Source organism: Pundamilia nyererei, unplaced genomic scaffold (assembly GCF_000239375.1).
Source record: "Pundamilia nyererei isolate P.nyererei 1_Seehausen unplaced genomic scaffold, PunNye1.0 scaffold00157, whole genome shotgun sequence".
In the NCBI taxonomy this organism is placed as follows: Eukaryota; Metazoa; Chordata; class Actinopteri; order Cichliformes; family Cichlidae; genus Pundamilia; species Pundamilia nyererei.
In genome coordinates, this window is record NW_005187558.1 from 1,167,949 (window position 1) to 1,179,738 (window position 11,790).

Sequence of the window (11,790 nt, forward strand, 5' to 3'; positions counted from 1 at the left end):
AAATGATCTTACAATATTCAGTCTCTCTCTTTAAAACTGGGAGCTGTTCTTTGCTACACTACAATACTCTTAGATTTTGTTTAGTTGGAATTATCTTACTCTATTTATTAAAATGTTGAGGACTCTACATTATTTAAATGAGCAACAGCTAAACCATAATGATGCATATCATATTAATACGTAGCAGGACAAAGTAGAAGGTCTAGCGAGACAGCAAAAACACCCTTCAGCCATATTAAGTGTTTATTTATTTGTTTAAAACAAATATGTGTTGATGTTGCATAGTTTGGCCACCAGAGGGCACTCTGAAACTTTCCTATTGGCGAGGTGTTTGGAATGCCACAAGCAATAACTAGCTGATTCGAGCAAAGCCAGTCAGATCATAAATTAGTAAATAATTAACTAAACATAAAAAAAAAATGTTAGGGAAATCGGTTTATGTTTAATTTGCCTGAAAAATCGGCATCATAGTAACATTGGCTAGTATGTTGGAATATTTGATTTTTAAGTCACCAAATATCGGTATTGATATCGGCCTCAAAAATCATCTATGCTCTCTTGAGCATGTAATTTTATTTATTTTTTACATCTGTAACTGTAAAGTAACCACTAACTAAATTATCAGATAATTGTGGAAAATACAAAGTACAGTATTTCTGTCTGAATGTAGCATAGTAGAATATGAAAATGTAACTTTTACCTGCTAAATAAATTTCCTTCACACAGATGGTTTTTTTTTTTTTAAATATTTTTGTTTAAAGACTGCCTTTCCAAGACAGGTTTAGCTTCATGCATCTTCTTTTAAAACTCTCAGGGATTTTTTTCTATCCGTCCTCTGAGTGGTGCTGTTTCAATGTACTGCCATCGTGGCTAAGAAAGGAATTTGGTGGAGATTCCTGGTGTCTCTGACCAAAAATGACACACATTTGAGCTAAAACAAACAAACTGTCATCAAGTGTGAATTAGATCAATTTGTAGAAATGTTTAATCATGCTGGGTTTTAGTTTTACAGCACTGATATTAGCTGCATGCGTTTATACCTCCCAATGGCAAACCTCTATCATTCATATACCTTTAACTGCTCAATACTTATGAATAAAAATCATAATTGAGATGACTAATAAAAATAAAAAAAAAAGAGTGCAAATAATGCAAGTCCATGGAAAAGTAAGAGAAGTATGAAAGGCAGGAGAACATTACTTATCTTTTATAGAAGAGCTTTTATACTAAATATTGTACAAAAACTAGGCAAAAACATGTATTAAGCAGATGACTTATCATGTACAACAACCTTATTTTTCAGACTGAATAATAATAATAATAATAAAAAAACAACAACTTTCCATATAATGAATGAAACCCAGCAGTGTGTGCAAATATATGCACACATTTTATTTAGGGCAGAGAGACGGCCTCAGGTAAGCAGCACCTCTACAAACATCTTTAATGGTCTGAATCCTTCCTTTCATCTGTTACGTGAAAGTAATTTAGCACTCCTGAAACTGACCACAAATGTGCGATACATTAAAGTGAACACTTCTGCTCTAACACTGACTGACTCACAAACAATCATAGTGGTCACAGTCACAGTAATAGCAATACATGTATTTTGTCCTTATGTAACTTAAGTGATGGTGGACTTCACTGAGATGCTTTACACGTCAGAAGCGAGTTTATGGAGGCTGTTTGTTTTTTGTTTTTGACTCCAATTTGCAATAAGTGGAAACCAATCACAATGTGGGAAGCTGGAAAAAAATATATCAAGTAACACAAAACATCAGAATGCATTTCAAACAGTTTAGCTGAAATTGTAAAGCAGAAAACCTCAGCGGTGATGTCTGAGCTAGATCTGTCTTTGGCTTTTCAGATATTCCAGTTTCACGTCTTCCTTCGTATCGTGCTCGTCTCTGGTATCCGACACCAAAACACCTACTCCATGTACCGATTCCTCACGCTGTACTGAGATAAGAACAGGCTACAGGTGTCTTAAGACAGGGTTTCAGATTTGCTCCCTTTTAATGCCGTAAGGTGAAATGCACTGCATGCATACGCTGAGCAAAGCGAAAGTAGTCAAATTTGAAATCTTATTACAGAGTGTCAGCTCGCTGTAAGGCTGCGCTTGATTTTTGAAGCATCTGGATGCCTATTAAAAAAATATAGGGAGTCTGAAAGCTGTGACACCACAGGAGCCAGAAGTATGCAGCGCGATTTAAAAAACACTACACCTGACAAGTATATGGTCATAAAGTGACAGAAACACAGAGCAGACCTAAGTTTCTTTAAAACCGCAGATCAAACTGTAGCCAGTGGGATGAGCAGCTGATTGTGAACATCTGTTTTCTGAACTGTTTACCCAGTTCAGGATTGCCGGGAGAACTGGAGCCTATTGCTGCTGTCATAAGGCGAGCGGTTGCCGGTATCTCACACGGCAAAGAGAGAACCAGGCATCTCACATTCACACCTACAGCAAATTTAGAATCACCATTTAACCTAACATGCATATCTCTGGGAAGAGGCCGGAGCAACTGGAGAAAATCCGAGAGACAGGAACGCCCCAGGCGGCTGTCAAACCCACAACCTTCACTAACCGCACCACCAACACCGCACCACCATGAATGTTAACATGCAACTTAAAGGTAAGTTTCATTACTAAGACGTTACCATGCCAACCCTCTTTTCTTACAAAGCCTGTTACAGTGCAAATACAGCAAATCTCTTTTGTTCTCTCGTAGCTACAACATCACCACTAATGCTTTTTGTACCATTGTTAACTTAGTCCACAAAACTGGTAGTTACCTATAGGAATGAGAGATAAATAGCAGTAAGTGGAGTCACCATTACAGTATATGCAATGTGTTGAGTTAAAACACACACAAAAAATAAAAATAAAATTGTGAATCTGGATATTTTCTTTACTTTCAGTCACTCAGCTTGAACCACAAAGATCTACAAACTAATGTAAAAAGTGAACATTAAGGCAGCATGGAGACATCCAATCAAACAGCACTGCTGCAATTTAAAGACATATTGCTAGCCTGAGCTGGGTTTGTAGGCAACATCACGCAGCTAGGTGTGTTTATGCAGAAGAATGTCAATAACAGATACTTGGATTTGGTATCCTCTAGTTTGGGCTCCTTTAATATCAGATAATTAAAAACAAAGAAGGTTGCTTGAGGAGACTGAAAGGGAGCAGTAAGTAGGCTCAGCACAGCAGTGATAGAGATGGTAAATATGGGGTTCTTCAATGTACTAGCCGGGCAGTTTGAGACATTTAAGCCCAGAGCGTTTTCCTGTACAAACGAAATAAATTAACTCAAAAAGGAACAAAAACATCAGCGGTCATCACATGACACCTTATAACTGCATATATGTATATAATTATATATAGTCTGTACAGAGCAGGAAATATAAACAGCAACTCTGTGCATGGAAGGCAAAACTCTTCTTCATTCACTAAAAACTCTCTAAGTCACACTTTGAAACAACCTCACACTAGTGTAATGACAAGTGGTAAACAAGACAATGGGCCAGTGGATGGAAAATTTATGGATGCATGTACTGTGTCTGTTCCCCAGAATCCGTGTTTAACCTCACACCGCTCTACTAAAGTGAAATACCAACAAACAACACAGACTTAGCACAAATAAAGAGATGTTAATTATTAAGGGAAGAGAACTGAACAGAAATGTTAATATTATTTAAGGGTAGAGTTAGAACATGAAGAAAAATCCATAAAGAAATGTGTTACCAAAAACAACATGCATGAAAAAGATTTCCATTGGTCCAAGTGAAATGCTAAAAACATGAAACCCCCGCCAAAATAAACAGTGATTGAAAATCCCCTCTTCATATTCTTCAAATTCACCAGAATAGAAACAATCATCACACATGTCTAACAGATCCACCCCGACAGAAGGTGGAACTTGGAGAAAGGCACGACACAGGTTGACGTCCGTCTTCAAAGCTCCTCCGGTAACAGTTTCCGATCGCCGGTAACTGCGTAGTGATGGCACCTCCCACAAAGGACGGACTGCTCAAAGGTTACGCAAGTCTCTGTAAGATCCTCACATTTATGCTGCATATGTTGGCCCTCACCGCGCTCGGGCCTGGTCTGGAGTCAGATCTCATCGCTGAACTTCAGTTGTCAAGAATGTGCACTTCCATCTCGGGAAGCCAGCTTTTTTTTTTTTTTCCTTCTCAGAGGGTAACGCGCTTGGTAAAGTATCTCAGCTGCTGCTCAGAATCTGCATGTGGAATGATGTGTTGTCCAAGCTTGGTATGACATTAACATCATCAGAGAGCGCGTCACTGCAGCTGCACTCTGTACGCGCAGATGAGGAGCTTGACCTGAGGAGAGAAGATCAGACGGAAACGCTGCTGAGATGCTTCGACTTTTGGATCCTCTCTACTTATCAAAAGAAATTCAGCTTTATGATTGGATGACTAACAATTCAAACTGTTTCCTGTTTTCTGCTGCAAAATGTTTTACTTTTTTTGACTCGAACAAATACAAAAAGTAAAGCAGATGATTTGAGTTATTAACATGAAAACCAGCAGTGAGGATATCCTATTGAAAAATACTGTGTGCGTTTCCAAAGTCTGATATTACTTTTTTGCCCCAAAACTACTAAAACACATCAAAAAGCAACTGCAAGGTTACAGTGACGTGTTTCTCCACTGACAGTGAGGGCACAGGAAGATAAAACAGTAAGGAAACAGTCCCTAACAATGGCATGCAGCCTTAGATTGTGCCTGTTTTCATTAATGAAGCTCTTACATCTTTTATAACTTTGTTGAGCGTGGCGAGAAACTCTTCCTATGAAGGTAGTCGAGGCTATGTCAGCATTTCTACACTCTCTGCTATGGGGGGGAATATCATTGTCATTTCAAAGGGAAGGACTGGCAGTTGGGGTTAATAAGGGAGCCACATTATCAAGAGCTCATGAGCAGATACTATTGCACTAATTAACCAAGTCATCGATATTGAAAATGAAGGTGCTGATACAGGAAAAAAAACAGAGAAGAGATCTGAAAACCTGGCTGCACATTAAAGATAGCTGTCTGTGTAGTTTGCTTCGGAGAAGAAAGCCGTGCCTGTAAAACTGTGTCAAAAATGACGCATTGGCGGTTAGACACTAGGACAGAGGGCTGTGTGGGGGGTCTATACATAAACCAGGAGTAAAAATAGGTTGGGCCTGTGGTTAGGTGTGTTATATTAGACTAAAAGATTTTCCAACGTTAAGAAATTCTGTAGCAGATATGATAGATCATCAATATGGAAGTCAACAATAGCTGAGGACAGACTGAAGAAAACAATGAAATGAACTGAGAGTAACAACTACAAATGAAACCCAGAGCATCCAGTTCATTTATTAACTTACTTATAATGAAACTATATATCGGTGACCCACTTTAAAAATGTATACATGTTCTGGGGACAAACTGGGTTTGGATTGAATGCCAGTGAGAGTAGCACACAGACAGGCCCAGGTATCATCTTTGAGGATGAAGTGTCTTCTGTCATGACTGAAAAAGACAAACCCACTCAGCTGCATGCAGTGTCTTTTTAAAAACGGTAAAATCGGAGCGTGAGAGCAAACGTTACAGGATTCTGGATGCTTGACAAGATCAACTCTGACACAAACATAGAAGCTTTGTTATTTGTGGTAGCTGGCTAAACTTAGATTGATGCTGCAGCCAAAAACCAAAGATTGCATTGAAAGGTTTCTGTAAAAAAACAAAAAAACAACAACTTTGTATATTTCTTTGGGTTGCCTTTAAGATAATGGACATGCCTAGTTCTACACGTAAATCATTAATAATGACCATTTGTGGTATTATTTATTCTTCTTTTAAATCATGAAAAATAAAATCGCATTCCTCAGTTTCAAAAACATTTAGTCAGATTTTCCAATGGGCTGGTTAGAAGCAGTGACCTTTGTATGCCTGATTAAGATGTTTCATATGTTTGTGTCTCACTGTGTGTGTGTATGTGTGTGTGTGTCACCTTGGCTGCTGGCGCCTCTGCAAGGCGAATGAAGAGCTTGTTGATGCCTGGATTCGGGCTGAAAGAGTAGATGAAGTGACTATCCTGAAACGTTGAAGGCAAAAAGTAGAAAAAAATAAGCAAAAATTAGCACTGTGGCCTAAATTTAAACGATTTAATGAGGTGAAGTACATTGAATCCACACAGTGACATTAAACATGGCTGCATGGTCTCCTGTGAACTGCTTGTTCATTTGCTCAAAGCAGCAATAGTGAAAAACACCGTAAAGAGAGAGAGTGAGGGTAAACAATAGACAAACGACCACTCTGAATGATATCAAAGGAGGATTTAATATAATAAAATTCCGATGGATTAAAATCGTTTTTCAGTTTTATTTTTGTCGATTTGTTTTATAGTTGATCAAATTTCTCAATTTTATCTTTCATTAATCACTTGGCACATTTTGTTTTTAACCAACTGTTGTGTAATCATCATTTCAACCAACCAGGAAAATGGGCAGCTGGAACTTATCGTTGAGCACCACGGCGTGCACACTGCAAGGTCCGCATAGCCTGGCTGTGATCTCATTCAGGAAGTTGGCGTGGAAGATGAAGAGGAGGATACCTGAACCTGGAAGTAGGAGGGATGATAAAACTTCACAGAAAGGTTCGATTGGAATAGAAACTTATAGCCAACACATTAGTGGGATAACGTTCTAATGACGTTGACATTTGAAGCCATTTTTGCACATCAACTCTGGAAAACGTCGGGGTAATGTTCGGAGCGTTCTCATACGAAGGCCCGGACACAAGTGATGTGCAGGAGGTACGATGTTTAGCCTTTGACCATGACCTCAAATGATTTCATTCTGCACTATAACCAGTGCTTGTCACACAGCAACACAATCCATCATTACACTTTGTACTAGCCGAATAGCAGGTTCAGTTTACAGTTTAAGGTGAGACAGTGCAGCTAAAAACTGCACACACTGGTCAATTTTGGGAGTTTGGGCTAATTTGCTTCCATAACAAGTCTTCTTACAGACTAATGGAAAGAAAATGTTCAAAATATGAATTTACATCTTTATTTCATAATACCTCATAATGTCTGCTGGACTGCATTGTATGGTCTATGCCAGGGGTGGGAAACTCCAGGCCTCAAGAGCCAGTGTCCTGCAGGGTTTAGATCTCACCCTGGGTCACCACACCTGAATCAAATGATTAGTTCGTTACCAGGCCTCTGGAGAACTTCAAATTTAATGTTGAGGAGGTAATTTAGACATTTAAATCAGCTATGTTGGATCAAGGCCACATCTAAAACCTGCAGGAAACTGGCCCTTGAGGCCCGCAGTTCCCCAACTCCTGGTCAATTTACTTTTGCCTTCATGTAATATGAACTGTGGAAGTTTCACTTTAAAGATTGAAAGAGACATACAAATCTGAGTAATCTTTTCATCTTGACAACACCTATTTAGATATGCATGTTCATTGGTAGCATCTGCTCAAGTACCTATTAATCTAAGCTGTTGCAGGTGTAAAACTGTCCTGTCCGCAGTTCCCTCATCTTTGGATATTTTCTTGTGTTTTGTAGCTAAAATTGAGCGTTTGTAAATTACCTTTTCAAATAAATATGTATAAAACATCACAGTTCAAAGGCAGTTTTATTTTCTCTCGGGATGTCATTTACAAAACATTTTATTAATGTCAACAGCCTAAAGGTTTTTAGCTTTTAGATTTATGTTCTTGGAAAGACTTCAAATCAGCAAAACGTTTAAAACAAATCACCTCAATGGTATATTAAAACGTACGTAATATGAATCAATTAAGAATTCTAATGTAAGTAGCGTTCATCCTTTTCATCAGTACTCAGTATCTGATGTCTGCAGTGTTATCCTCCTTTTATGCAGTCTGTAAAAAATGTATCAGTAGCACAAAGCTACTAAAAGAGTAGCATCCTTGCCAAGCGTGGCCAGACATGATAAAAACAAAATTCATGAATCTGTCTGGCAACAGAAAAACAGCAAATACACCACCTCTCGAGTGAGGTGGTGTTTTTGCATATCAGGTAATGTAAAAATATGTAAAAATTTGGGGTTACCCTCTGGTTGAGGCTGTGACTTGAAGGTAAAATCCATAGAGAAGTCTGGACCCTCACAAAGCCTGTGGCAGGCCAGAGGGAAGACGGGCTCCAACAGCACCAGACGAGACTCAAAGTATGCTCGGATGGTGTCCTCCGCCACACTGGACAGCCTGCAACATAAATTAGTTCTGTGTAACCAAATATATTTGGTAGTAAAACTGGTTTTACCACTACAGTGCAGGACAAAATTTACTGACATTCCTTTTGAGGATAGAAACCAAAGTAAATGTTTGTCTCTTTAAATATTAATTCACACTATGCTGTCTCCAAAAACATCACCAAACTGATGAAACTATGATGTGATGATGTGGTTAGCACTCACATGCTGATGTGGTCCTTGATGAAGTCACACACCGTCAGGTTTTTGCTTTGCTGGGCGAAGTACATAGCTGTGTTCTGGTGTTTGGACAGGATGTTGCAGTCAGCTCCATACTCCAGCAGGAGGCGCACAACATCAGCGTTCCCTCTTTTGCATGCCTAAAAGGAAGGACGTAATGAACTTCTCTAAAGAAACCTCATACTGGTACACCACAGGTAAGGACTATAAAGTAAATATATAATTTCTGACTGATCTGCTGTGAAACAGCACCATTTGTAATCTGCATGCAAACTGTAATTTTGCACTAATTAAAACCAAAGTGACCGTTAGTGTTTGTCTAGTGTTACCTTCATCAGCGCCGTCTCTCCACTCAGCGTCTGAGCATTTACATAGGCCCCGGCCTCCAGTAGGATTGCAACAGTTGTCAAACAATTCTGGGATGACACAAACGAGAATCAAGTGTTTACAAGATAAAACAAAAGAGGCAGATGCCTTTATTTCAGAGTCTTTGACTGGTTTGGCTTTCACTGAGAATTTGAATTAAAATTGTATGCACAGTATAGTTTAAGGCTGCAGGATTAACTTACATAAAAGATAGAGTTACCTTTTCAGCAGCATGCATCAGGGCTGTAGTGCCGTTCTTCTGTCGTTTATTCACTCTCACCCCCTTTTTAATCAGTAACCTGAGGATGTCATCCTGCCCCCCTATTGCTGCCAGCATGGTGAGGGTCATACAACTGCCATCCTGCACACAAACAGATAGACACAGAACTAAAACAAAGGCTGTAAAACAATAAGCTTTTTACAGACCTGCAGTGGAGTCCATTGCACTGTATAGAAATGCCTAAAAAGTGAATTACCATGTGCAGTTTTCTGGGCATGATTTGTACACAACACTGTGAAGAGAAGCTCCTTGTACAATGCCCCATTTGCAAACACAATGAAATCATTATTCGTATAATAATAAAGTTATGGTGATATCCCTGCTAAATACTTACCAATCCCAATTTAGATACTAACCAGTGCAGCCAGTCAATATAGTTTTAGTTAGATATTTACCATACACCACAAACTGTATATAACACCGGCTTGTTTTCTTAATCTGAAAACAAAACCTAACACAGTTGTATCTTAAACCTGCATTCTTTTTGATGACTAACACGACCACCTTAAACAATGGATGACGTTACAGTGGTCATGTCTATCTTGCTGTCTTGAGAAGTACCGTAGATATGATTAATTACAATTTTACTTACTGAAGACTAACTGCTCAACAGGCAGCTTTTGAAGATGATTAATAACCTGCTTATCAGTTTGCAAGTTTAATATCAATACCTCCTTGTGCAAAACTGAAGCTAATATAGTATTACGTTGTGATATATTTACTTGAACATCTTCACAAAAATATGGGTTAGAAATAGATTTTTTATTTTTATTTTTTAAATGTACTTATAGTCTCAATATTAAAAAACTAAACAATAAAAAAAATACTACATTTACATATCTGCATGACAACAATAATAATCAATATTTACTATAAAAAATGTATTTAGAAAACACTTAATACAGCCTGTTTACCAAAGTAGCCTTGAGATTCTAGGAATACGTCGACTTGTCATCGCACTGCTTTGGGCGATGAAATGTTTTGCATTTTTATACCATTACTTTTGCACAGAGTATAGATTCTTTTGACCCATATCTGGGTTCGTCTGCTGCTACAACCACACACATCTACAACGACCTAAAGTCAGGCACTGAAATGTGTACAAGTGTAACTGGCTTGTGAGGCTTACTTGTTCTGACATTTTTTTTTTTTTTTGGTAATTTTATCATCAAATCAGCATTTTATTACATGGTTTATGACAAATGCATGCACCTTGAGATTTCCTGGAGTTTCAGCTATTTTAATGCTGTTTAGCAATAGTTACTTTGCTGACATATCGATTTCAGATATTGAACATGTGTAACATGTTTGCACGGCCACTTTAAACATCAAAATATGTGACCAAGTATAATTTTACTGTTAGCATGAGTATAAAATAGTCAGGTTTATCAAATCAATACAGCTGCAAACCTTCACCCAACAAACGGGAAATCAAGGGAAATCATTTAACACTTGTCACCAGTTTTAAAATTTTAAGCCAAGAAGCATTTTATTGTACAAGCAGATTTTTGATATGAAGGTAACTGAAGGCAACATGAAGACTAATACATAAAGTGCTTATACAACAGCAATAAAAACAATGTAACTTCTACGCAGGGAAAAACATTAGTTTTGCAACATTAAACAACAATGGTAGTGCCTGAACAATCATTTGTATCATTACCATCAATACCATTCACAGATTCATCTTCCAAATACAGCTGTATATGTAACTACTGGTATACACTGTAACACCGACGTACCGGTACCCTTTTTAACAAGGCGGCAACAACACAGGAAAGACGTGATGAAAATCACATGGCAATGTGCTATCTAACCTGGCTGTGTAATCTATTGCAGTCAGTCTTATGTGTGTCCAACACTAATAGCTTTGGTATGAAAGGGCGAACACTGGTTTCTTAAAAACAGGTTCACTACAGCTACTATTGATCTTAACAGAAAAGCTTTTAAATGTGAATGAAAGCAGCAATGCTGTCCAGTCTTTGAATATTTACTGGTAAAAATGACTCAAGATTACATTTTCTTTGCAAATGTCCTGACTATGGCATCTACAAAGTTGACTGACCTAAATAACAGATCATCAACACCACAACTCTTGTTGAATGTCCAGTCTGAAAGAAGCAACACACTGAACGTGAGGAAGTGCTTCACTCATTTTTTAACTAAAATGTGATCACTTTGTTTAGTCAGTCTCCAAACCTGTATCCATCACTCTGGGCTGAACTAACCAAGCCACAAATTCCTCCTTAAAATGAAATGCGAAATATACTTAGAAACCGTAAACAGAAACGAACATCCTCATCCTCTGTCTAATGTCTGCTAGACAATTATGCATACAGTATATTGCCAAAAGTATTCAGTTACCCATCCAAATATTCCAATCACTTCCACGGCCACAGGTGTGCAAAAACGAGCACCTAGGCATGCTGCTTCTGCAGGTATTATGACAAAGTGGAAGCCAGTGGGAACGACAGCAACCCAGCCAGAAGGCAATTTGTTCTTGGCAACTGGATATTAATGTTATAAACATCTAGAAAATAAAAACATACTATAAAGTAATGTAAATGAGTCAAATGTAGTGTATTTTAACTAAAATTAGAGTACACTAAATACAATTAAATGCTAAAATGCTATACACAGTCACTGTATGGGTATACAAAAATACAACACACCTTTTAGGCA

At 38.1% G+C, this 11,790-nt stretch overlaps 1 protein-coding gene across 1 annotated transcript in view; it reads right to left on the reverse strand.

Moving 5' to 3' along the window:
- Positions 1–967: 967 nt before the first annotated feature.
- mphosph8 (M-phase phosphoprotein 8) overlaps positions 968–11,790 on the reverse strand; it is a 26,669-nt gene continuing 15,846 nt past the window's right edge. The window contains exons 8-14 of the mRNA XM_005745304.1: positions 9,049–9,189; positions 8,792–8,878; positions 8,448–8,602; positions 8,084–8,235; positions 6,492–6,616; positions 6,008–6,091; positions 968–4,347 (exon numbers count right to left, since the gene is read on the reverse strand). Coding sequence (XP_005745361.1) covers positions 4,306–4,347; positions 6,008–6,091; positions 6,492–6,616; positions 8,084–8,235; positions 8,448–8,602; positions 8,792–8,878; positions 9,049–9,189 — 786 coding nt within the window. The 3' untranslated portion in view covers positions 968–4,305. The remainder of the gene's footprint in view (positions 4,348–6,007; positions 6,092–6,491; positions 6,617–8,083; positions 8,236–8,447; positions 8,603–8,791; positions 8,879–9,048; positions 9,190–11,790) is intronic.